The following is a 27,702-nucleotide window of genomic DNA, read 5'->3' on the forward strand; positions in this document are numbered from 1 at the left end:
TTCGAGGCGTCCAGTGTCATGGTAGCATTCTGTACCTCAGAGTAGTGCCCTGTAATCCCCATATTCATCATTCATATATGATTTTGATATTTCATACAAAGCATGTCATATAATATATCCTAGAAAAGATCATGATCTGATGAAAATATGATCATGTATATCAGTGTGTATGATCTTATGAGATTTTGCTGTATAGTGGTTGTTGAAATATGTTACAAATTTGGGCATCACTAGTTCTCCAGTGGCAACAAAGGAGGTGATCCACACCTACATGGTGTTAAAAGACCATTAATCAGCAGGGGAATTGTAAACAAGGGATTTACAACTGTGTAAGAGAAGCACCACACAATGGGGATTGCTCAACCCTGTAACTCAGCAAGGCCCACCAGGTATACCTGGACTAGTTTTTTTCCGTGGGCATGGACTTAGTATAAAATAAGGTCCTCATGATGCCACTGTTCACCTTTTTCTTCCCTCACCTATGCTGAAGGGAAGAAGAATGTTGGGAAGACAAAGACTTGAACTGAGGAAACTGGTCCAAGGCTTAAAGGGAAAGCCTGTGTGTTAAGAACGGTAACCTACTTGCAACATCCAGTGGGGTGAGAGAAACTGTATGATCCAAATATTGCTCAGTCTAATAAGGTCTAGAATTTAGACTGTGTGCTTACTTTTTATTTTCTTTGGTAACTATCTCTGAACTTGTAAGCCTACCACTTATAATCACTTAAAATCTGTCTTTCTGTAGTTAATAAATCTGTTTTATATTTTACCTAAAATAGTGTGTTTTGGTTGAAGTGCTTGGACAATCTTCATTCAGGTTACCAAGGCTAGTGTATGTCCTCTCCACACTGAGAGAGGGTGGATTGGGTAATGAACTTATACTGGTCAGGCTTCTGACCAGGGCAAGACAGTTCAGTTCTGGGGGCAAGGCTGGGGGCTTGGCAGATTTGCTGGTGCCTTTCTGTGTGTGATTCATGAGTGACTCAGGGAACATTCATGCAATTTAGCTTGATGTGGGGCTCCACATGCTGTTGTACTGAGTTATAACCTCGCCTGGAGGGGTTTGCTGCTTGTCACTAGCAAAGCATTGTGGGAGACAGCCCAAGCTGGAGAGTTAAGGGGGCACAGCAGTACCCCAGTTCCAGATTATAAACAGGGATCCCATCGCAGTCATCCACTGGGAATCCATGAGGGGCTCTCCTTCTACCTCTGCATCTAGAGCCTCAGCACCTCCTGAGGAAATATCCGAACAACAGGAGATGGAGCTAGAAGAGGAGACCACACCACCAACTAATTTCTCCTCTTCTTCTCCAGATGAGGCAGTGATGTCCCCTCCTCCATCCATGGCAGGCAATTTTAGGTCCTTTCAGGATCTTACAAAGAGGGTGGCAGATTGATTACAAATCCCTCTCAAGAAGGTGAGGGACACCCACCATAAGCTGCTGGACATATTACATACACCCTCCTCCTCAAAGATCGCCCTCCTCATTGACCAGGTGCTTTTTGATCGAGCCAAACTTGTGGCAAACACCAGCATCAGCCAAACCAACGTGCAAATCATAGAATATCTGGGTTGGAAGGGACCTCAGGAGGTCATCTAATCCAACCCCCTGCTCAAAGCAGGACCAATCACCAACTAAATCATCCCAGCCAGGGCTTTGTCAAGCGTGACCTTAAACACCTCTAAGGAAGGAGATTCCACCACCTCCCTAGGTAACCCATTCCAGTGCTTCACCACCCTCCTAGTGAAAAAGATTTTCCTAATATCCAACCTAAACCTCCCCCACTGCAACTTGAGACCATTACTCCTTGTCCTGTCATCTGGTACCCTTGAGAACAATCTAGATCCATCCTCTTTGGAGCCCCCTTTCAGGTAGTTGAAAGCAGCTATCAAATCCCATCTCATTCTTCTGTTCTGCAAACTAAATAATCCCAGTTCCCTCAGCCTCTCCTTGTAAGTCATGTACCCCAGCCCCCTAATTATTTTTGTTGCCCTCTGCTGGACTCTTTCCAATTTTTCCACATCCTTCTTGTAGTGTGGGGCCCAAAACTGGACAAAGTACTCCAGATGAGACCTCACCAATGCCAAATAGAGGAGAATGAACACATCCCTCAATCTGCTGGCAATGCTCCTACTTGTACAGTCCAAAATGCCATTGGCCTTCTTGGCAACAAGGGCACACTGTTGACTCATATCCAGCTTCTCATCCACTGTAACCCGTAGGTCCTTTTCTGCAGAACTGCTGCCAAGCCACTCGGTCCCTAGTCTGTAGCAGTGCATGGGATTCTTCTGTCCTAAGTACAGGACTCTGCACTTGTCCTTGCTGAACCTCATCAGATTTCTTTTGGCCCAATCCTCTAATTGTCTAGGTCCCTCTGTATCCTATCCCTACCCTTCAGCATATCTACCTCTGCTCCCCGTTTAGTGTCATCTGCAAACTTGCTGAGGGTGCAATCCACGCCATCCTCCAGATCATTAATGAAGCTATTGAACAAAACCTGCCCCAGGACCGACCCTTGGGGCACTCCACTTGATACGGGCTGCCAACTAGAAATGGAGCCATTGATCAGTACCTGTTGAGCTCGATGATCTAGCAAGTTTTCCATCCACCACATAGTCCATTCATCCAGCCCATGCTTCTTTAACTTTCTGGCAAGAATACTGTGGGAGAGCGTGTCAAAAGCTTTGCTAAAGTCAAGGAATAACACGTCCACTGCTTTCCCCTCATCCACAGAGCCAGTTATCTCATCATAGAAGGCAATTAGGTTAATCAGGCATGACTTGCCCTTGGTGAATCCGTGCTGACTGTTCCTGATCCCTTTCTTCTCTAAGTGCTTCAAAATTGATTCCTTGAGGACCTGCTCCATGATTTTTCCAGGGACTGAGGTAAGGCTGACTGGCCTGTAGTTCCCCGGATCTTCCTCCTTCCCTTTTTTAAAGATGGGCACTCGCCTTTTTCCAGTCATCCGGGACCTCCCCCTTTCGCCATGAGTTTTCAAAGATAATGGCCAATGGCTCTGCAATCACATCTGCCAACTCCTTTAGCACCCTTGGATGCAGCGCATCCAGCCCCATGGACTTGTGCTCATCCGGCTTTTCTAAATAGTCCCGAACTACTTCTTTCTCCACAGACGGCTGGTCACTTCCTCCCCATGCTGTGCTGCCCAGTGCAGTAGTCTGGGAGGTGACCTTGTTCGTGAAGACAGAAGCAAAAAAAGCACTGAGTACATTAGCTTTTTTCCACATCCTCTGTCACTAGGTTGTCTCCCTCATTCAGTAAGTGGCCCTTTCCTTCACTTTTTTCTTGTTGCTAATATACCAGAAGAAACCCTTCTTGTTACCCTTAACATCGCTTGCTAGCTGCAACTCCGAGTGTGGTTTCGCCTTCCTGATTACACCCCTGCAGGCTAGAGCAATATTTTTATACTTCTCCCTGGTCATTTGTCCAATCTTCCACTTCTTGTAAGTTTCTTTTTTGTGTTTTAAGATCAGCAAGGATTTCACTGTTAAGCCAAGCTGGTTGCCTGCCATATTTACTATTCTTTCTACACATCGGGATGGTTTGTTGGCCAACAAATGGGCCAACAAGAAGTATTATGTCCTCTTCTCCCACCTGCCACCTAATTCCATCGTGGTGGATTTGGTGAACTCTTATGGCCACCAGCACTACTCAAAATCCATCCCTTACGATAGAGATTGGAAGAGACAACTGGTTTGGGAGGAAGGCCTACTCTTCCACAACTTTGCAATTTTGAGTTGCCAACTACCAAGCCTTAGCAGCCAAATATGACTGCACAAATTATGTAAAGCTTAATGCCTTTATGGATCACCTGACAGAGTCACACAGAGACCAATTTCAGGCCATCGTACGGGGGGGGATAGTTAGTGACAAAACCAGCACTCCAGACCGCACTAGGTGCTGTGGAAACTGCAGCCTGTTCGATCTCGACAGCAGTCGTGATGCAGCAAGTGTTGTGGCTGCATCTTTTGAGACTGCAGAAGGAGATTCAGATGATGGTCAAAGACTTCCCCTTCGAAGGCCTGAAATTGTTCGTGGACAAGACCAATGCCGCACTCCACTCTCTGAAATACTCCACATTCACACTTCAGTTGCTGGGGATCTATATGTCCAGACAAAAAAGGGAAACTTAGTCCTCAGCCATCACAGAAGTCACATCCACCCAATTACCCATCACAGTGCTACAGACACAATGAAAAATGTCCAAATTTCAGAGGGGCAAACCATCAGGCCACCATGTCTCAGCTTTCCACCTCAAAACACCAATTTTGATGTCACTCTCTACCACACCAGCTCTCTCAACCTCTCACATCCCTTTGGATGCTTTCTGGCTCTGTTCCATCAGAACTGGGAACACAACATTCGACAGATAGGTTTTAGAAATTATCTCCCATGGGTATTCCATCCACTTCACCTCCCTCCATCCTCTCTACTCTTCCTCCCCATTTCTCTTCAGGGATCCTTCTCACAAGAGACTATTTAGACAGGAAATAAATCACCTCCTATCTCTGTTTGTGCATATCTCCGAGGCAAAGGATTTTATTCCTGATATTTCCTGATCCCCAAGAAACAGGGAGGTTGGAGACCGATACTGGACCTTAGAGCATGGAAGAAAAATGTGAAGGCTGAAAAAATTTGAAATGGTCACACTACCAGTGATTATTCCATCTGTGGAATAGGGGGATTGATTCTCAGCCCTCAACCTTCAGGATGCCTATTTCTACATATCAATTCTACAGTCTCTCAGACAATTCCTCTGGCTTACCCTAGGTCAGGATCATTACCAGTATAGAGTACCCCTTTTGACCTTTGTTGGCTCCCAGAGTATTCTCCACACACCCTGGGGATCATGATCTACCCATACTTGGATGACTGTCTCTTCAGGGCCTACTCCTTCAAAGACGCCCTATCGGCCACCCACAGGACAGTGGAGTTATTCATGAAGCTAGGGCTACAAATCAACATCGAAAAGTCAACCTTAACTCTGATACAGTATTTGGAGCTTATAGGGGCCGATCTCAATGCACTGCATGTGAGAGTGCTCCTCCCACAACACAGATTTCACAGCCTGTCAACGCTCCTAGAGACAGTTCAAAGCAGTCCACAAATGTAAGCCAGACATTGCCTCCAGCTTCTAGGACACATGGCAGCTGGCACGTTTGTAATAGTTCATGCCAGACTTCACATGAGATGTCTGTAGACAGGGTTCAGTTCGGTTTGCAGGTCAAACAGACAGGTTAGACAAACCTCTCTCAGCGCCTTCCAGGGTCAAACGCTCCCTGGATTGGTGGAAAGACCCAACAAATGTTTGCATGGGTGTTCATGAAAAGTTCACACAACTTCCCCCCCAACATTACTTCTCACTACAGATGCATCCCTCATATGTTGGGGTGCATATCTCAACAACCTCACAACTCGACAAGTGGTCATCCCTGGAGGCAACTCTCCGCATCAATCTCCTCAAACTCAGGTCAGTCAGGAACACTTGCTTTCACTTTCTTTCACTGATCAGAGGTACAGACACGAAGGTCATGACAGACAACATTGTGTGCATGTACTATCTAAATCGTCAGGGCGGCGCCAGATTGGCCTCCCTGTGCGTGGAAGTGCTAAAGCTTTGGAACTGGTGAATCTGCCACAATGTTCTAATAGCAGCAGCCTGCCTATCTCTCAGGAGTGCAGAACACAACAGCGGACACTGTGATTTGGAAGTTCTCACATGACCACAAGTGGGAACTGAACCCAGCAGTACTCCACAGCATATTCTGTCAATGGGAGACACCGACAACAGACTTGTTTGCTACTTAGCTGAACAGGAGGTGCCCACACTACTGCTCCAGGGTTGGCCTTGGACAGCACTCATTAGGAGATGTTCTCTTTCTTCCATGGGACAAGGACCTTCTATATGCCTTTTCTCCATTCCCTCTGCTGTTGAAAATCCTGTTAAAAATAAAAAGGGAAAAAGCAAATGTCATCCTGATTGCTCCCACCTGACTGAGACAAACAAACATGATACCTGTATCTGTCACAGCTTGCAGTGTGTCCACCAATCTCTCTTCAACCAACTCCTTACCTCCTCTCACAGAACGAAGGACACATTCTCCTTCCCAACCTGCGGAATGGCTCAAGGTTTGGTTCCTTCATGGTACCAACACACACAATGCTGCTGCTCCACGGTTGTACAGGAAGTGTTGCTACACAGTAGAAAATCGACTACTGGTCATACTTACCTGCAAAAGTGAACTAGGTTTCAGGTTTGGGCAATTTCAGACAAATTACCCTGGCATCTTCTATCCTTCCCATGGTGTGTGTTGACCTCAAGAGGTCAGGTCAATCAGTCCCTCAGTTCACTCAAAGTACATCTGGCGGCCACAGCAATTTTCTATTTACAAGTAGAGGGATACTCTGTTTTCTCCTGCCCAATTACAAAAAGATTCCTCAGGGACATGGTGAACCTCTTTTTCCCCAACCCAGACATCCCACTTCAGTGTGGGACCTAAATCTCGTTTTAAAGAGTCTCACTAGATCACGCTTTTGAGCCTTTTGCCACTTGTTCACTCACATACCAGGCAATGAAGACAGCATTTCTGATAGCCTTCACCTTGGCAAGGAGAACATTTAGTGGCACTAATGGTGCACCACTCTTTATAATATTCTTTAAAAATGAGGTTCCTCTTTTTGGCCCTATCCAAAGTTCATCCTCAAGGTGACATAGTCTTTTCACATGAGCCAACTGATTCACCTCCTGACCTTTTACCCTAAGCCTCACTGTGATAACAGGGAGGCTATACTGCACATGCTAGATGTTAGGAGAGCTCTGACCTTTAACCTGGACAGGACAAAGGCCTTTAGGAAATCTTCTAAGCTTTTCCTTTCCATTGCAGAAGGTCTAAAGGCATGGCAGTATCAGCCCAAAGACTCTCCTAATGGGTCTCGAACTTGTATTAAACACTCCTGTAATGTTTGCAATGTGGTACCTCCATCTGGAATCCGCACGCACTCCATGAGGTTGGTTTCCTCCTTGGTTGCCTTCCTCAAGAATGTCCCTATCTTGGAAATCTGCAGAGCAATGACTCGGGCATCTGCTCATACCTTTGCTGAACACTGCGATTACTGGAGACTCTGTTTCTCACACCATCTTCATAGTACTATCATCCATAACAAACTAGACGCCGAAGCCCCAACCTCCCATTGGGGATACTGCCCAGAAGTCACCCACAGTGCAGCACCCATAGGAACACTACTCAAGAAGAGAAAGTTACTCATCTTGTTCAGTAACAATGGTTCTTCGAGATGTGTGTCCCTATGGGTGCTCAACAACCAACAACTCTACTTCAGAGTAGAGAAGAACCTGAGGGTTCGCCCGTGCAGTGCTAATTAGCCTCGACGCAGAGCACAGAGGGAGGGGGATAAAGAGCATGTGCAGGCTGAACAGACACTGGTACCAAAGGTCTCTGATTAGAAGTGCAAGGACACACACACACACACACACACTCCTACAATGGAGCACCCATGGGGGGGACATCTCGAAGAACCATCATTACTACACAAGGTAAGTAACTTTCTCTTTTAGCCTCTTTAATAACTAAACCTGGTTAGATTCCCGCATCAGCAACAGCAGCTGCAGTAACAGTGTAGTGTAGCCACATGGAAGGGAGGTTGGGAAAGCAAAAATATACTTGGTCTGGAAGAAAGTTTGGAACAAATGGAATATCCTAACTAGGATTCTACTTTATACCTCAGTCCTGCAGACTTCTATCTTTTGTGTATATTTGGAATCCTGGTGTCTCATTCCTTATTACAACAAGATCTTCAGTTTGTCTTCCCACTGATTGTTTTTGAAATGTCTACGAAATTGGGTGGGGAGACAGATTATACCAGAAAAAAAAACTCAGTTCAAAGGGGCACTAATTTAAAAATGAAGGCTGGGATTTTCAGTGAGGTTGATGGGAGCAAGGTGTCCAGCTCCTTCTGAATTTCACTGGTAAGTGGGTATCATTAGCCTCTCTAAAGCTCCCTGCAAATCCCAGCCAAAAAGGAAAATATGATTATAAAAGCACAGATGGTAGGGGAAGGGAGAGAGACTCAGGGCTGATGTAACTGGCAGGAACAACAAAGTATAAGAAAATGGAAACGTTATTTGGCATTTGTTTGAAAAAATCTTATGAAATGCTAGCATGTGACCAGGGGCTCTTTAGTCTCCTTAGCTATATGTAAGGGACGAAAAGAGAGAGTCCACGCTCTGCCTTAGAGGTCTCCTGTGCCTAAGAAATTGCATTTTATGGGCCTCAGTGAGATGTTCTGTTCCATACAATTCCATCTTTTAAAATTTCTGAATGTAGTTTCCTTTGTCGTTCATTATCATTTAGTTGTTAACCATGACAGAGGATCAAGTCCCACACAAAAGCTTGTGCCCATGCTCAGAGGTGACACTACAGTGTAATACTCTAGGAAAGAGGTTCTCAAACTGTGGTCTGTGGACCACAAGTGGTCCGTGAGCTCCATTCAGGTGGTCCACCGATTAGTTCCCTCTAAGGTTCGCACCTGGGGGGCCGCACATGAGAGAATGAAGGGCCACCAACCTAATTAGTGGAGCCGTGCAGGTGTGGCTCCACTAATTAGGTGCCTGGTCCCTGGAGAAGATGCACTTGTAAGGTGAGGTGGTGGCCTTGGGGGGGATAAAGAGTAGGTGGAAGGGGGAAGTGGGGTGAGAAGAGGGGGTGAGGAGAATTTGGGATGTGCAGGGCTGCGAGGGCCAGAGAAAGAGGCGACTTTCCCCAGCTCTAGGGCTGCGGCTGCTGGGGAGAGACTGCCCTTCTTCCCAGCCTCCGCTCTGTGGTTGCTGTGGTGGGGGGAAAAGGGAGAGACCCCTCTCCTTCCCAGCCTCAGCTCCGTGGCTGCCGTGGCGGGGAAGAGAGGGCACATCCATCACATTAGAAAGGTAAGACTACTGATATTAAAATATGAGTTGTGGGCTTTTATTTGTAGAACAAAAAAAAGTTAATTATTAAGTTTGTTTTAATATATAGTGCTTTTATCCAAAGCACTTTACAATAGTTAGCTAAAGGTACAAACAACAATTGGAAAGATCATTAAATGGTCCGCTGAGACCCTCAGCAATTTTCAAGTGGTCCGCAAAAAAAAAAGTTTGAGAACCATTGCTCTAGGGGACTCGGAGACTGCTGCATTATCAGTGAGACAGGAGCTGAGTTTGACTTCACATCCATCTCTGGATGTTGTCCAGATGGAATTTCAATGCCATGGTGCTTTGCAGAGAAAAGAGACATGTAACTTACATTCCCTCTCAAACGGAAGCAGAAAGGGTTCTTGCTGCGTCTGACTGGTGTGTGCCCACATAGTCACTGCCAGGGCCCCTCGCTTGGGCCAAAAATTTGAAAGGTCTCAATTCTGCCTTCTTCCTGTTCTTCTCCTCTCCTAGTGCTCTGCTACCTACCCCAATAAAGGAGAACTAACAACTTAAAATGCCTTGTTTAAAATTTTAAGTAACACTTAACTTTCAAACACCTGAACAGCAAAGGTAACTTTTCTTGTATGCATAGTAAAGACTGGCATTTTTATCTGTTTGAATAATCAAAGTGGTGCTTTCCGTACCTTCTTGGTTGCAAAGATTTGAACTGCTTCCTTTGAAGGTCCACAGCCTGGGCCAGTTCATGCTCTACTGATATGGTTGCAAGGCCAACCAGCCTCTCCTGTGTCATTGTGGAGTGTAGATGTGTTTTTATTAACTTCAGCTTGGAGAAGGTGCGTTCTCCACTGGCAACTGTTACAGAAAGTGTTTAGAAGTATGCGCAGATCAGCAAAAGCATTTGGAAAGAGGGCGCTCATCTTATTTGTGTTCATATATTCCAGAACAGCCTTTGGAGTTGATCCTGCTGAAATGTATCTTGAAAGGGCTTTCAGTTCATCACCTAAATCACTTGCATCAATATCGTGCATGTCACTGCATTGCTGGTGTAGGTCTTCTTCAGGTATAGTGAGAGTTTCGGAATATCATACAACATCCCAAATATACTGCTGTGTTCCTTGAGCTGCATGAAACGTTCTTCAACTGACTGTATTGCACAATCTAGCACCTGGTTAAAAAATTCAACTTTGAATTGTTGTTTGGGGTCTCTTATGGGATTATCCCGTGCCTCGTAATCAAAATGTTGTCCTCTTCGGTGACTCTTGTATTCTTGAATGGGTGGGAATATAGCTTCAGAGTGAAGTTCTTCTGCCAACTTCTGTGCATTCTTCAGAATGTTTTGAAATCCCTCATCTGACCGGTAAGATTCTAGGTATGGCTTTTTGCTTTGTCCAATTGTTCCATTGCTCCAGATATAGCAAGGTCAACACCTTGGCGTCTCTTGCTTACAACATTTACTTCGAACAGTATGCCACAACACTAAGCCACATAGAAATTTGAAGTTATGCATGTTTCTGGTGATTTCATTCCCCGCTGCCACTGTTCATAGAATCATAGAATCATAGAATATCAGGGTTGGAAGGGACCCCAGAAGGTCATCTAGTCCAACCCCCTGCTCAAAGCAGGACCAATTCCCAGTTAAATCATCCCAGCCAGGGCTTTGTCAAGCCTGACCTTAAAAACCTCTAAGGAAGGAGATTCTACCACCTCCCTAGGTAACGCATTCCAGTGTTTCACCACCCTCTTAGTGAAAAAGTTTTTCCTAATATCCAATCTAAACCTCCCCCACTGCAACTTGAGACCATTACTCCTCGTTCTGTCATCTGCTACCATTGAGAACAGTCTAGAGCCATCCTCTTTGGAACCCCCTTTCAGGTAGTTAAAAGCAGCTATCAAATCCCCCCTCATTCTTCTCTTCTGCAGGCTAAACAATCCCAGCTCCCTCAGCCTCTCCTCATAACTCATGTGTTCCAGTCCCCTAATCATTTTTGTTGCCCTTCGCTGGACTCTCTCCAATTTATCCACATCCTTCTTGAAGTGTGGGGCCCAAAACTGGACACAGTACTCCAGATGAGGCCTCACCAATGTCGAATAGAGGGGAACGATCACGTCCCTCGATCTGCTCGCTATGCCCCTACTTATACATCCCAAAATGCCATTGGCCTTCTTGGCAACAAGGGCACACTGCTGACTCATATCCAGCTTCTCGTCCACTGTCACCCCTAGGTCCTTTTCCGCAGAACTGCTGCCTAGCCATTCGGTCCCTAGTCTGTAGCTGTGCATTGGGTTCTTCCGTCCTAAGTGCAGGACCCTGCACTTATCCTTATTGAACCTCATCAGATTCCTTTTGGCCCAATCTTCCAATTGGTCTAGGTCCTTCTGTATCCTATCCCTCCCCTCCAGCGTATCTACCACTCCTCCCAGTTTAGTATCATCTGCAAATTTGCTGAGAGTGCAATCCACACCATCCTCCAGATCATTTATGAAGATATTGAATAAAACCGGCCCCAGGACCGACCCTTGGGGCACTCCACTTGATACTGGCTGCCAACTAGACATGGAGCCATTGATCACTACCCGTTGAGCCCGACAATCTAGCCAGCTTTCTACCCACCTTACTGTTCTCCCATGAACAGTTCCTGTCATAGCATTATCCTGCATAATGGCAACTATGGCATCATCTATCTTCCCAATTTGGTGTTTGATAGGCTTTACTGCCTCCACTTGACTTTTCCATCATGTGGCACTCAGTGGTTTCAGTGTCAGAGAGTATGTTCCCAGATTTGGTTCAAAATTTGCCATCGATGAGTTGATGCAGAGAAAAATACACAGATACTTTGAATTACATTAAAAAATTCAGCAGCCTCACTAGAAGCTGCTGATGCATCACAGACCACCAAGTTCAATGAATGAAAACTGCATCGGACAAAAAAAGCTCGAGGGTTTAACTCTCTGATCCGTGTCTGCACTGTTCTGTTCTTTCCTCTCATGTTGGCATCATTACCGTAGCCCTGACGTCTCATGTCAGCTTTCATAATTCCCGTATCTTCCAGCTTTTTAAGAAGCACATTTGTCATACCAGCTCCTATAGTATCATCGGTGTCATTAAATTCTAGAAAATGCTCTGACAGTCACCATTGCAGGGACATTTTCACTAGGTTCTGTTCTTGTTACAAAACACACCATTAAAGTCATTTGTTCCGTATGGCTAATGTCAGGTGTGCAGTCCAGAATAACAGAGTAATATCTTGCTGACTTCAGATCTGCCACAATTTTTTGTTTGACTTTTGTTGCCAGTAACTGTATGACCTCATTTTGAATTGTTTTTCCAAGGTAGTGGTGTGTGTACATTTCTTGGGTGGTGACTCTTAGATACTCCTGGAGTACAGCATCAAACTCTGCCATCAGCTCCACAATTTTAAGGAAGCTTCCATTGTTTGGCACATACAGCTGATCTGAAGTGCCATGCGGTGCTAGGTTTTGGGTAGCAAGCATTCTCACAATGACAATGAGCCTTTTCAGAACATTTTGACAGTAAAGAGACTCTGATGCAATCTTCTCTTGATGCTGATAATCTATGGTGGCCTTTAACCTTAGTCTTATCTCAAGCTCTTTCCACCTGTGGAATGCTCTCCAGTGATTTGCTGCCTTCTCATGGCAGATTTCTAGCTAGATTTTTCCAGTCCTTTGTTCCTCTAGAACCCAATATGTCTGGAACATTAGACTGGAAGAGTTTGCAACAAAAACAGTATGCAGCATTCTGGGGTTTTGAGTACATAAGCCATGGCCTCTCCTCTTTCTCACCATTGGGGATTTCACGCCAGTAATGTGTTGGATGGAAACTTCTATTTTCATTGTCTTTGGGGAACATGAAGTTTTTCACTTGCTGTGGCCCATGCAGTACAAGGAAGTCTCTCAGGCTACTGCTCAAGTGGGTCCACAGTCCTAGATCATCTAGACTTAAGGAACTAAACTCAGCAGCAGCTGTTTCTTGCTCCTCCACCACGCTCTTCTCTGATCTACACTTTTTCTTCAGGAATGTGCATGGTTACATCCATTTGAGATGGAGATATGGATGCTGCAGTAGCTGCCAGGTCACCTGCACTCTGACTAACTGGAAGATCAGGCATCTCCTCACCACTCTCATCCTCACTGGGGCCAGAAGGCTCACCGTGAACATTTGTGTGTCTATCTCAGGAGAGCTCCTTCCTGCTTATGTAGAAAAGCTTCCTTTGCTTGCTTTCTTTATCTGAATGCTGCCCCAGAGGGCCGTTTTCTTCTTTCACTCATGACTGCTGTTCTGTGCCAGCTATAGTGGCTCTCAACACTCAATTGAAGGGGACAAATAAGCAGGTTGGTAGCTGAGTGAGGGAAGATATCAGCGTCTTAAGGGCCAAATTGGCTCCTACTACTTCAGTTGACTGCCTGTTCGCCTCAAGTGGGTTCAGGGAAGCAGCAGGAAACAGGAAGCTCCCTGAGAAGTTGGTGTTAATCAGTTCAGGCTCCTGGGGATGGTAGAAAGGTACATAAGAGGCTGCTCCTCCTCCTCCTCTCTCTCCCTGCAGCTCCTGCTGCTTTCTGTTATTCCCTCTCACCTTTTCTCCTTCCTGCCTGTTATGTCCCATGTGCCCTCCTTCCTCCAGCACAGCACTCCACCATATCTGTGGTGAGGCCGCCTCAGTTCGCCTCATAGTAAGGCCAGCGCTGGTTCCTACTGTACTGATATTCAACTCCTTATTCTGTAAGGTATCACAACTGCAAAGGGCACTATATGAAACCAACTCACTTTGTTCTGTTTTTAAATCTGTTTTGGTCTGTTATCTTCCCCCACGCAGAGAACACTGCTCCCCAGGCCATCGGGAAATCCGTCCCAGCATGTCTGCTCCTTCTCCATCTTATCCAACTCTTCCATAACAGGTGAGTCTGCCCTTTCTGCATTACAGAATGAAGATCCATAGTGGGAATATTAAGTTGTGAGCTGATACTGGGATGAATTAGAAAGGCTCTCTTACCACTGTGTGTGGTGAGGAGTGAGGGAATAATCTTTAAAAGAAAAAAAAAATCCGTTCAAAACCACAACCGTTCACCAGTTTAGTTGAGTCATGTCCCATGGGGTGACAAGCTTCTGCTTCTTGATCATTTTTACCTAGCTTGTAATCATTTCTCCTCAGTTTCTCTCCCTCTTTCCTAATCCTAGTTCCATGGAGTTCTACATCAAGAAACTGAATTTGTGGGTGAAAATACTGAGCCAGGAATTCTTTTCCTTTGAGAGTTGTCATACTCAACTTTATGTTAGGCTTTTTCTAGCGTCAGAATGTTATATGAATTTCATATGGTGAAATAAATTCACTGACCGGTATTTTGTCTGCCATTTGGCCTTTCCCTCTGGCCTCTTCTTGAGTATAGCACTGACACAAGTTAATTTGCATCCCACCATGGATCTCAAAATCAGCATTAGAACCTCAAGGTTATTTTAATTGGAAATAATGGCATGCAGCTGTGGTTACACGCAGTATTGCCATTGTCTTGCCTGGCAATGAACTGCTGATTAGCTTGTGCTACTACTATTTGAAGTCTTAATTTCATCACTGCTTTCAGTGTCAGCTTAGTTTGGAAGCTGCTTAAAATTCCCACAGATCTATTTAACTGTGCAGTGTTTTGGTTTAAGGAAGGTTTCAGAGTAACAGCCGTGTTAGTCTGTATTCGCAAAAAGAAAAGGAGTACTTGTGGCACCTTAGAGACTAACCAATTTATTTGAGCATAAGCTTTCGTGAGCTACAGCTCACTTCATCGGATGCATACTGTGGAAACTGCAGAAGACATTATATACACAGAGACCTCCTCCCATCCCACTCTCCTGCTGGTAATAGCTTATCTAAAGTGACCACTCTCCTTACAATGTGTATGAAAATCAAGGTGGGCCATTTCCAGCACAAATCCAGGTTTTCTCACCCCCCCCCCCCAAAACACACACACACACAAACTCACTCTCCTGCTGGTAATAGCTCATCCAAACTGACCACTCTCCTTACAATGTGTATGATTATCAAGGTGGGCCATTTCCAGCATAAATCCAAGTTTAACCAGAACGTCGGGGGGGGGGGCGGAGGGTAGGAAAAAACAAGGGGAAATAGGCTACCTTGCATAATGACTTAGCCACTCCCAGTCTCTATTTAAGCCTGAATTAATAGTATCCAATTTGCAAATGAATTCCAATTGAGCAGTTTCTCGCTGGAGTCTGGATTTGAAGTTTTTTTGTTGTAAGATAGCAACCTTCATGTCTGTAATTGCGTGACCAGAGAGATTGAAGTGTTCTCCGACTGGTTTATGAATGTTATAATTCTTGACATCTGATTTGTGTCCATTTATTCTTTTATGTAGAGACTGTCCAGTTTGACCAATGTACATGGCAGAGGGGCATTGCTGGCACATGATGGCATATATCACATTGGTGGATGTGCAGGTGAACGAGCCTCTGATAGTGTGGCTGATGTTATTAGGCCCTGTGATGGTGTCTCCTGAATAGATATGTGGGCACAGTTGGCAACGGGCTTTGTTGCAAGGATAGGTTCCTGGGTTAGTGGTTCTGTTGTGTGGTATGTGGTTGTTGGTGAGTATTTGCTTCAGGTTGGGGGGCTGTCTGTAGGCAAGGACTGGCCTGTCTCCCAAGATTTGTGAGAGTGTTGGGTCATCCTTCAGGATAGGTTGTAGATCCTTAATAATGCGTTGGAGGGGTTTTAGTTGGGGGCTGAAGGTGACGGCTAGTGGCGTTCTGTTATTTTCTTTGTTAGGCCTGTCCTGTAGTAGGTGACTTCTGGGTTCTCTTCTGGCTCTATCAATCTGTTTCTTCACTTCCGCAGGTGGGTATTGTAGTTGTAAGAATGCTTGATAGAGATCTTGTAGGTGTTTGTCTCTGTCTGAGGGGTTGGAGCAAATGCAGTTGTATCGCAGAGCTTGGCTGTAGACGATGGATCGTGTGGTGTGGTCAGGGTGAAAGCTGGAGGCATGTAGGTAGGAATAGCGGTCAGTAGGTTTCCGGTATAGGGTGGTGTTTATGTGACCATTGTTTATTAGCACTGTAGTGTCCAGGAAGTGGATCTCTTGTGTGGACTGGACCAGGCTGAGGTTGATGGTGGGATGGAAATTGTTGAAATCCTGGTGGAATTCCTCAAGGGCTTCTTTTCCATGGGTCCAGATGATGAAGATGTCATCAATATAGCGCAAGTAGAGTAGGGGCGTTAGGGGACGAGAGCTGAGGAAGCGTTCTAAATCAGCCATAAAAATGTTGGCATACTGTGGGGCCATGCGGGTACCCATAGCAGTGCCGCTGATCTGAAGGTATACATTGTCCCCAAATGTAAAATAGTTATGGGTAAGGAGAAAGTCACAAAGTTCAGCCACCAGGTTAGCCGTGACATTATCGGGGATAGTGTTCTTGACGGCTTGTAGTCCATCTTTGTGTGGAATGTTGGTATAGAGGGCTTCTACATCCATAGTGGCCAGGCTGGTGTTATCAGGAAGATCACCGATGGATTGTTGTTTCCTCAGGAAGTCAGTGGTGTCTCGAAGGTAGCTGGGAGTGCTGGTAGCGTAGGGCCTGAGGAGGGAGTCTACATAGCCAGACAATCCTGGTGTCAGGGTGCCAATGCCTGAGATAATGGGGTGCCCAGGATTTCCAGGTTTATGGATCTTGGGTAGTAGATAGAATATCCCAGGTCGGGGTTCCAGGGGTGTGTCTGTGCGGATTTCATCTTGTGCTTTTTCAGGAAGTTTCTTGAGCAAATGCTGTAGTTGCTTTTGGTAACTCTCAGTGGGATCATAGGGTAATGGCTTGTAGAACCTGGATTTGTGCTGGAAATGGCCCACCTTGATTATCATGCATATTGTAGGGAGAGTGGTCACTTTGGATAAGCTATTACCAGCAGGAGAGTGAGTTTTTGTGTGTGTGTAGGGTTTTTTGTTTTGTTTTTTTTTTGGGGCGGGGGTGAGAAAACCTGGATTTGTGCTGGAAATGGCCCAACTTGATTATCATACACATTGTAAGGAAAGTGATCACTTTAGATAAGCTATTACCAGCAGGAGAGTGGGGTGGGAGGAGGTATTGTTTCATGGTCTCTGTGTATATAATGTCTTCTGCAGTTTCCACAGTATGCATCCGATGAAGTGAGCTGTAGCTCACGAAAGCTTATGCTCAAATAAATTGGTTAGTCTCTAAGGTGCCACAAGTACTCCTTTTCTTTTTGCGGTTTAAGGAAGATGTCCAGTTTTGGCTCCTTCTGAGATTTAATTCTTCACTCTTTAGGGAGAGGTTCATTTCGGCCAATCCAGTCTTCATTGACTAAAGCTGCTGTTTCTCGACCCATTGTGCCCAAGGTTCTTCCAGCACAAGATACCAACCACCTGTCCAGTAAGTCTCCCCTCATAAAACTGGCATATTTTGATTTCCTACATCCAGGTACAAATCCTTGGTGCCTTTAAAATGTTTTGCTTGTTTTTATATATATACTTTTGCAATACATAAAAACAGTTTGCACCACAATAGGTGTGGAGAGACTTGCTGTAGGGAAGCGGAGTGGGCAATGATGACACACTCCAAACTAATATCACATACCATGCTCATATCCTAACACTTGGCATATAGATGGATGGATGTATCTACAGATCTGAACCAGACCGAGCATCATGAATCCCCTGATCTCTGGGGAAAGTTAGAATACAGACTTTGTGGCTCACATTCAGCTCTGCATATGTATGTGTTACATTTTGTTCTAAGCCCTAATAGTTTATCCACCAAGACAAGATTTGGAATACTGGGCATGGAGGGGACTTCACCAATGCCTCCTTTTCTACCCTGCCCCATAATAAAAGAACATGCCTCTTAATTAAATGAACTGGTAGTGAGAACATGTAACCAGGAATCCTGTTTCATATTGTGTGTAGTTGGCCTGGGGAATTCTCTGCCATAGGAAGACAGTTAAATGTTGTAAGTTGTGAAAGAGCTGGATAAGCTTAAGTTACCTAAAGGCTGTGTCCTGTGCAAGTTAAAATGCAGAGCACAACTTTATGCTTCAGAGAATAAGCTGGTCAGCTAATATGGAGAAATCTTCCTCCCTCATGCAGAATAACACAGCTGGCCAAGTGTATTATGGGTTTTTCCTCCAACAGAAATATCAAGCCTAGGCTGCAGCCAGAAGCAAGGTATTAGATGAGACTATTATGCTGGTGTTATAGCACCTCTCTCAAACTGTAGGTACTTCCCAGAAATTACACAACTAACTGCATTACTGCATAATTTTAAAAATCATGTGGACAAACAGCATATCTGACATGTAAATACTACTAGGAACATTTGTGGAGGAAAAACTGGGATACCTCTTTTAAACTCCATTGAAGTGCAGTACAATGGACTGGGAGGGCCTTAAGGGGACAGAGTGGAAAAATGATAAATATTTTGCTAAAAATACTGCACCTCCTAAATATGGACAACAAGCATGTCTGCAGGATCTGAATCAACATTACCACTTCTGCATCTCTATGCTTATGTTAAGATTTAGCTACATGGCCTGATTCAATTCTTCCCCAAAGATATTTATAGGAGAGATGGGCAGTCAATGAAAGAAAAGATCTCTAATATTTTTTCTCTCTATTTTACCAAAGGTGCTATTGACTTGGCAGCTAAAAGTGCTGGTATTATCCCTGGCAGCCCCTTGCCTGTCCTGGATTCTGAGGGCTTGTCAGGTGTGTCTCCACTGTCTCCAGACTGTGTGGCTGCAGTGGTCACAGGGCAGGAGTCGGCCAAGGCAGATCAGATTGGAGGCTCCATTGGCACAGTAGGGGTCAGTATCTCTTAAATAGGCTTGTCAAAGCATTCATAATTTCCTTCGTTTTGTGTAAGAAGCCAACATCTGTATTAATTGTGAATCTGTGGTCAGCTTCCTCCTGAGACTTGTTGGATGGATTCATTTTTCAGAGCAAGCCTAGCCCAGGACGGAGTGGGTTGGTGGGTGTGTGGTGTTCAGGACCTGCTGGGGAGAATCTAGGGAAACAGGCACTGCTGTGTTGGAAAATAAGTTTCCATCCTGCTGGGAGGCTTACAGCCATGCAATTTCGATTTGCACTCCAGAAGTCTGAAGCCAAAAGGCAAGGCACCATTTGAGAAAAATGCATTGAGTAGGGAATTGTGGGCACAAGAGAGTGCTGGTAGTAAACAGCTTTCTCCTAATGTGACTGAGTATTCACATGGGTCTCCGAGTGCCTGCGTTCTGATTCCAGCTGCATCCTCTTTCAGGAGATCACTTTATAAGTGGGAGTTGTGATGACCCTTACTGTTTCCCTTATCTATACCTAGAACAGGTGTCTGTGTTCACTACCTCCCTGGGATGGTGGTTAAGAGAGCAGTATCCCTGAGATCCCATCTTAGAAGAGAGGATAAGGGGGGAAATTGTGGCAAGGATGATCATGTGCTTGTCTCTTGTAGCTCCTGCTAAGTTTGCTATAATTGGTGTATAAGTGTGACTCATGTAGTCCCTTTTGCACTTCTAGGGTTCAAGCAGTAGGTGTCGGGTTCCTTTCATTAACCTACCGACACAGCAAGAGCAGGAAGCGGTCCCTGATGGATTCCAGGTACAGTATGAGCTGATCAAAGAGCAGCTGCATGAAGTTTATAGCAGTGGTGTTCTTCACACAAGCATTATTTAGGGACTCATATTCCAGTGCCATCCTTTTACCATGTCCCCATTTTCTAACCATTTTTGCAGAAATAGTCTGCAGGTCACATGGCTCTTCCTTCAGCCATCAGGGTAATTGTTCTCCATGACTGTTACTGTGCTGGAATGGAAGTCTCACAGGTTGCTGTGGACAGCTGCTTATGTTGTGATTTTATACTACTCTGAGAGTGGAAGAGCAGAATGAAACTGACAAGTTCTGATCTCTGAAGAGCAAACAGATCTGGTTTAATGCTGCGCTTGTGCATTGACTGGTACAGTGGAGGAGTGTAGCAAAGCAAACAGGTACCTTTATACTGCACCAGTCTATTTTAAACATTGTCTGAAGGGAAAGTAGACCCCAGGAACTGAAATAAGTATTACTCCTGGGAGACTTCTGCAACAAAAAATTTAAAATTCTGTGCACGATAAAAAAAATTCTGCATATTTTATTTGCCAAAATAGCATAATATAATCAAACTAGTTTCAATTATTTTGGCAATTTGTTTCAAAATACCTGTCAGCAAGTATGTCTGTAACAAAACAAAAAAGATTCCCCCAGCGAGTAGAGAGTTAAAGAAACCCCTATGACAACTCAGTTCCTGTTTCTCTGTCATGTTTTTGTTGTGTGCCTCAGTCTGGGTGTATCACACGTGCCAGGTGGGCACATCTTGCGGGGAAACTTTGCCCCTCTGGTCTCAGACACCCACACCCCCTACTCACAGAGCCCAGCCATGGGGCACCCCATAGCACCCCTTATCTACCAGAGCCCAGGGATCCAGAGAGAAAAACAGCCTGATGATGGGTCTCAGGCTTGTATGGCGTTCCTGCACGCTGCCTCCTTCCTTCAGGACATGACGGGAACTGCAGCTGCCTAGAACCCTCCAGCTCTGACCCCCTCCCCCATGGGGTCCTGTATATGTGAGCTGGAGAGCCAGGTTCTGCTGAGTCCAGCAGCCCCTAGTGGTGGCCAGCAGCTCTGCAGCATCAGTTTTGTGCGGGGAATGAAATTCTGCACAGAACATTAATTCTACTCAAATTCTGCATTGTGCAGTGATGTAGCATTCCCCCAGGAGTAAAGTATGCATTCTGGCAGTGCTGTCACTGTGTATCACTGCAGGAGGAACATTATCCAATAGTGTGATCTTGATGACAGTACTAGTTGCATAACCAAATCTTCTCAAGAGAAACACTTTGCTTTGGGTCTAGCTCATGGCAAAAGATCTATCTGGCTTTAAGATTAAACTCGATAAGTTTATGGAGGAGATGGTATGATGGGATAACATGGTTTTGTTAATTAAATATTCATGGTAAATAGGCCTAATGGCCTGTGATGGGATGTTAGATGGGGTGGGATCTGAGTTACTACAGAAAATTCTTTCCTGGGTATCTGGCTGGTGAATATTGCCCATATGCTCAGGGTTTAGCTGATCGCCATATTTGGGGTCGGGAAGGAATTTTCCTCCAGGACAGATTGGAAGAGGCCCTGGAGGTTTTCCGCCTTCCTCTCTAGCATGGGACACTGGTCACTTGCTGGAGGATTCTCTGCTCCTTGAAGTCTTTAAACCATGATTTGAGGACTTCAATAACTCAGACATAGGTGAGAGGTTTTTCGCAGGAGTGAGTGGGTGAAATTCTGTGGCCTGCGTTGTGCAGGAGGTCAGACTAGAAGATCATAATGGTCCCGTCTGACCTTAGTATCTATGAATCTATGGCTAATTATAGAAGCAAGGATTGTTCGATGGATGTTAATTTTATAACCTCAGACTAATCTGGTGGCTAATGCAACTTCAAATGTGATGTTGAGACACTCTTCAAGGATATATATGGGAGCACTTAATGGTGCTTCAGTTATTTTAGTGGAAGAAGGTGTAGGGCTCACTTTTGTAGTGGAACCTGCTGGCTGCAGAAGTTCTCAAGAAAAATAATCTTGTTAAATCAGGGGTGATCTCCAAGCAGCTGCATGTTTCTCAGCTGACAAAGCCTGATTCAATATTCAGCTGTTAAGAAGAGTCTTGTAGAATAATGCGACTCCTCTCATTAACTCTTTCACTGGTTTCAGTTGTAGAAGGTTTCGGAAATGCTCTAGTTTAAATCAGTTGCATTTGAGTGTGATGCAAAACCCAACTTTTGTCAGGCTATTGTGGAGGGTATGGGCTGAGTATGCTTGTGGGCTGTCCTTTTGTGTGGTTTTCAGTTTTTGATAGGTGTCCAGAGCATGAAACCTGTAGATCTTTTATTCTTGTATGAAAAATACAAATATTTCATCAGGTAGTTGGACTGGTGGAACAGAGTATGCTAGGAGTCTTTTCTGCTTGATTTTATCCTGCTTCTGTTGCATCCATCTGTTCTTCTCTTTCAACCCAACGCTCAGGCTCTCCGCACGCATGATCTGTCTGTTGTAACTTTTAGAAGTGTCCAAGTCCTATGCAAACTAATGACTCATTCATTCTCTGACTCTTACAGCAGGACACATCAGTCCTTTCTCTGTCAGAACTGTCCAAGACCCCTCTCCAGAATGGTCTCTCCACTCCTCCTCTTCCTCCATCACAGGCCTCCAGTACGCATCTGTGTCCTCCCAACGTCTCTGCTCTGCTGGATATCTCTCTGCCTGGGCCACCTGAAGATGTGCTTTCTCAGGGAGAACCTGCTACTCAAATAAGCGACTCTATCATTGAAATCGCTATCAGCTCTGGTCAATACAGTAAGACTAAGTCAAGATCAGGCATTTTCATTACTAAAGTTAAAAAAATGCTATTAACTGCAGCATGTTCTAAATATCAGAAAAACCCTTATTACGAGGCATCATCATGGACTTAGTGATATCCTTTGAGAAGTTAAATTGTGTAGTTCCCCTTTTTCTTAACGAGTCTGACTGCATTTTAAATTAATGTACATTTAAGTTGTTGCTGGCCTAGCAGAGAGTTTTGGTAGCTCTTTGAACTTACTGAACAGCTCTGCAGCAGTGTCCTCCATAGCTTACTAAATAGTAAGGACCAAAATCTTCTCTCTGATCTCCCTCTGGGTTACCTATTGATTTCAGTGGTAGCCCTGTAGACACACATGAGGAGGGAATATGGCTTCTTACATATTATTTAAGTGAATTAGGCAGGCTTTTGGCCAATGATACCATGGGTCTTCATAAATGATTTTTTGAACTTAGGTCATGTCTACGCTTACAGGCTTACAGTGGCACAGCTGTACTGATACAGCTGTGCTGCTGTAAGAGCACTGTTGTAGCTGCATTATGCCGACAGAAGAGAGCTCTCCAATCAGCATATAATAAAACCAGCTAAATGAGCAGCGGTAGTTATGTTGGCAGAAGAGCGTCTCCCGCCGACAGAGCACGGTGCACAAATGCGCTTATGCCAGCAAAACGTATGTCACTCCGCAGTGTGTTTTTTCACACCGCTGAGCGACAAAAGTTTTGCCAATATAAGTGCTAGTTTAGACATGGCTTAAGTATTGTCTTCCAATCCTTCATTTAACCCTGCAGAAACATGGCCTTGGTGGACTATACCATGACTTTCATATGTAAGAGATTTCTTAAAGTAACAAATATGCAAGCGAATGGAACATTTATTCCCATCTCTCAGATGAGGAAAACTGAGACAGAGGTTAAAGTGAACTTCTGCTCTAAAATATTATTCTGTAAAAATACAGAGTATTGAAACAGTGTTTTTTGTTAGACAAACAGGAATGGTCTGTCAGGAATGGTCTAGTTATTACTAGCCCTGCCTTGAGGGCAGGGGACTGGATTAGATTATCTCTCGAGGTTCCTTTCATCATTGACTTCTATAATTCTATGTTTGTGTGTCAGTATTTCCAGGTAAAATTTGCTCAGTTTCCCAGGAAAAATATGTTTTAAATTTGGGCCTGCAAATTCACCTTGAGATCTGAGACTCAAACTGAGTTCTTTACTTCTCCTGCATCTTCATCGATAATAAAGGTCAATGGGGTTGCATAGTTTGACCTACAGCATCTTTAGTATCTGTGAGGTTACAGAAGAAGGAAAGAGCCATTTCCCAGGGTGACTTTGTAGGACTGACATTTAAAACATCCTGTTACTGGTCAGCTGAGCAAATTTGATCTCGAAATGTTGATGTATAATGAACATAGAGCCCCATCACATCACTTTTTGTCATTTAAAATGCCATACTAATTTGAGTTGCCCAAGACCCGACAAAAAGTCAATGTCAGAGCCTGAAACTCAAATTTTGGATATTGCAGATACAACCCAACCCATAATACTTCTGGTAAGGAGCCATTTAGTGTAACTGAAAATGCACTGAGATCTAGTAAATTAACTGTGAAGTCTGCAGCATGTACTGAGAGGTGAGGGACGCAGTTTTAAAACAAGTCAGTCAAAACCTCCCTCAGGACTAAGCACCCACCAGTACTTGGCATACAAATCTGGGTTTAACTCTACTTGTTCAGATTTTCAGTTCACCTTTAAAGTGTTGCATTAGATTGAATAATTGTACTGTTTCTCATTTGTGAACATGCTTTAGGATGTAATGGTGTATGCTTCTAAAAACAATATTCTTTATGCAAAAAAAATTTTGATATCAATTTTTAAAAATTTACATCTTGGGGCATTTTTTTTTTTAAAAGAATTGTGGATTTGAATTCTGAGCAACTTGGTGTTCTTTTTCCAGATGTCTGGCTAGCCCATCAGAACCCTACCCTATTGGGCATGCAGGAACGAGTTAGGTCTCATTACCTGGCAGTCAATAAGGGCCTAAACGTCTTCACCTACTAGCAGAGAACCTATAGAGAGACCCAACACCCAATTATCTTTAGTAGGATATAGCGTCAAATGGTCTTTCACACTATGGTAATTCTGTGCCACTTACCCAGTTGTCCAACTGTCCTCTAAAGATTCTATATTTTCAGTTTGCTTGTAGTTTCTTTAAATGAGTGTGGACAGTAGCTTCTATCTTATTTCCTTTTCCCACAGAAATCTTGACACACCTGGTCCAGTTAGGACTGAACTAAATTGGGCCTTTCAGATCCCCACCTTCCACTATCACACTCCTCCCTCAGGAAATTACACTGCACCATAGCTAAATTCTTTCATCAACCAGTCAATATCCTTAAGATGAGTTGGTTTAGGACTAAATCCAGTTTCCCTTACTCCACTGAGTAATGCCATTGTAGTTCAGAATAAGTTGGTGTTGGTTGATTCTCTGTACAGTGGCATTCATTCTAAGAGTATTATGGAGTGCCTTGCTTCCAGTTGCCTGAAAATGTGTTAAACACCCCAAAGTACTTGAAGTTGTCCTGGTGGCTTTACAGAATTGACTCAGTCAGTGATTCTTTGCATTGGCTTTCAGATGAAGGTGTTTCCCTCTCTCCTGCGAAACTGAATGGCAGTGACAGCTCCAAAAGTCTTCCGTCCCCCTCCAGCAGTCCTCAGCAGAACTGGATTGCCTCTCCGAGCCATGACCCACAGTGGTACCCCAATGACTCTACCGACTCATCTCTCAGCAGCCTGTTTTGTGAGTGTCCGTACACAGAGAACTATGATGGAGGAATGGTCCTATCTTTTCTAAAGAGCTTCTCTTCACCCAGCCCCAGTCCCTTGACTTGGAGGGAGTCCCTGGAAGAGAGTAAACTCAGTAGGATGTTGGAAGACTTTTTCCCTTCCTTCCCACCTTCCTCTCTAACTGGAATTGTTACCCCTAGATGGACTTAATTTCATTCAGCCCAGATTTGGAAGTCTGCTCCTGAAATAGAAGTTGCTCAACTGGCACGGGGCAACAGCATATACCTTGGAGCGAGTAACTGAGACCTTTTTGTGGTCTGCTAGGTTTTGCAAGTCAGACTCATCTTTTAGGTTGAAACATTTTGAGTGTTCTGCTAAAACAGCAAAATGATGCAACCAGCTCTTCTGTTTGGAACGTGTAGGTTTCATTGTATGCGTGGTGCATAATTCTAAGGAGGTGAGAGAATTGTTTTTTCTGACTTAGCTCAAAAAATGAATAGCTGTATGGCTAGTGTCTCCAGTGTAATGTGTGTTTACCTCCTTTGGGCTGAGGTGATTACTTGATCCATTTGGCAGCCTGCTGGTAGTGCTCATGCTAGTAACTTCTTATTCTGAGGCAGTAGAGGAGAGAGATGGCTTTAGATCTGCTTTGTGCTAGGTTTCCATGTACCTCTCCTCCTCCTCTTCAAATGTACAAGTTCAATACACCTACTTGCTGCTAAACAACAAAGTAAAAGAGGCAGTGAGAGGTAAAAAGTGGAAGTTAAAGTGGAAGTTAAATTCTAGTGAGGAAAATAGAAAGGAGCATAAACACTGGCAAATGAAGTGTAAAAATACAATTAGGAAGGCCAAAAAAGAATCTGTGGAACAGTTAGCCAAAGACTCAAAAAGTAATAGCAAAAAAAATTTTAAGTGCATCAGAAGCAGGAAGCCTGCTAAACAACCAGTGGGGCCACTGGACGATCGAGGTGCTAAAGGAGCACTAAAGGGGGATAAGGCCATTGCGGAGAAACTAAATGAATTCTTTACATCGGTCTTCACGGCTGAGGATGTGAGGGAGAGTCCCAAACCTGAGCCATTCTTTTTTTAGGTGACAGATCTGAGGAATTGTCCCAGATTGAGGTATCATTAGAGGAGGTTTTGGAACAAATTGATAAATTAAACAGCAATAAGTCACCAGGACCAGATGGTATTCACCCAAGAGTTCTGAAGGAACTCAAATGTGAATTTGCCGAACTACTAACTGTAGTCTGTAACCTATCATTTAAATCAGCTTCAGTACCAAATGACTGGAGGATAGCTAATGTGATGCCAATTTTTAAAAAGGGCTCCAGAGGTGGATCCTGGCAATTACAGGTCTGTAAGCCTGACTTCAGTACCGGGCCAACTGGTTGAAACTATAATGAAGAACAATATTGTCAGACACATAGATGAGGAAGAGTCAACATGGTTTTAGTAAAGGGAAATCATGACTCGCCAATCTACTAGAATTCTTTGAGGGGGTCAACAAGCGTGTGGACCAAGGGGATCCAGTGGATATAGTGTACTTAAATTTTCAGAAAGCCTTTGACAAGGTCCCTTACAAAGGTTCTTTACGCAAAGTAAGCTGCCACGGGACAAGAGGGAAGGTGCTCTCATGGATTGGTAACTGGTTGAAGGATAGGAAACAAAGGGTAAGTATAAACGGTCAGTTTTCAGACTGGAGAAAGGTAAATATTGGTATCCCCCAGCGGTCTGTTCTAGGACTAGTCCTTTTCAACATTCATAAATGATCTGGAAAGGGGGTAAACAGTGAGGTGGCAAAATTTGCAGATGATACAAAATTACTAAAGATAGTTCAAGCCAGGCAGACTGCGAAGAGCTACAAAAGGATCTCTCAAAACTGGGTGACTGGGCAACAAAATGGCAGATGAAGTTTAATGTTGATTAATGCAAAGTAATGCACATTGGAAAGTATAATCCCAACTATACATATAAAATGATGGGGTCTAAATTAGCTGTTACCACTCAAGAAAGAGATCTTGGAGTCGTGGATGGTTCTCTGAAAACATCCACTCAATGTGCAGCAGCAGTCAAAAAAGCGAACAGAATGCTGGGAATAATTAAGAAAGGGATAGATAATAGGACAGAAAATATCCTGTTGCCTCTATATAAATCCATGGTACACCCACATCCTGAATACTGTGTGCAGATGTGGTTGTCCCTTCTCAAAAAACAGATCTATTGGAATTGAAAAAGGTTCAGAAAAGGGCAACAAAAATGATTAGGGGTATGGAACAGCTTCCATATGAGGAGAGATTAATAAGACTGGGACTTTTTAGCTTGGAAAAGAGACCGCTAAGGGGAGACATGACTGAGGTGGATAAAATCATGACTGGTGTAGAGAAAGTAGATAAGGAAGTGTTGTTTACTACTTCTCATAACACAAGAGCTAGGTTTCAGAGTAGCAGCCATGTTAGTCTGTATTCGCAAAAAGAAAAGGAGTACTTGTGGCACCTTAGAGACTAATAAGTTTATTTGAGCATAAGCTTTCATGAGCTAGGGGTCACCAAATGAAATTAATAG

At 44.2% G+C, this 27,702-nt stretch overlaps 1 protein-coding gene across 5 annotated transcripts in view; it reads left to right on the forward strand.

The window, feature by feature from the left end:
* The window catches only part of CRAMP1 (cramped chromatin regulator homolog 1), a 121,823-nt gene that overhangs the window by 87,260 nt on the left and 6,861 nt on the right, over nucleotides 1-27,702 (forward strand). For 3 of the 5 annotated variants that reach the window (XM_073362971.1, XM_073362970.1, XM_073362968.1), the window contains exons 14-19: nucleotides 13,782-13,863; nucleotides 17,249-17,353; nucleotides 18,604-18,782; nucleotides 19,489-19,569; nucleotides 22,116-22,353; nucleotides 24,986-25,150. In XM_073362971.1, coding sequence (XP_073219072.1) covers nucleotides 13,782-13,863; nucleotides 17,249-17,353; nucleotides 18,604-18,782; nucleotides 19,489-19,569; nucleotides 22,116-22,353; nucleotides 24,986-25,150 — 850 coding nt within the window. The remainder of the gene's footprint in view (nucleotides 1-13,781; nucleotides 13,864-17,248; nucleotides 17,354-18,603; nucleotides 18,783-19,488; nucleotides 19,570-22,115; nucleotides 22,354-24,985; nucleotides 25,151-27,702) is intronic. The other 2 variants (XM_073362969.1, XM_073362972.1) reach the window with 2 other exon arrangements.

The sequence above is a fragment of the Lepidochelys kempii genome, chromosome 10 (assembly GCF_965140265.1).
Source record: "Lepidochelys kempii isolate rLepKem1 chromosome 10, rLepKem1.hap2, whole genome shotgun sequence".
NCBI classification, from domain to species: domain Eukaryota; kingdom Metazoa; phylum Chordata; order Testudines; family Cheloniidae; genus Lepidochelys; species Lepidochelys kempii.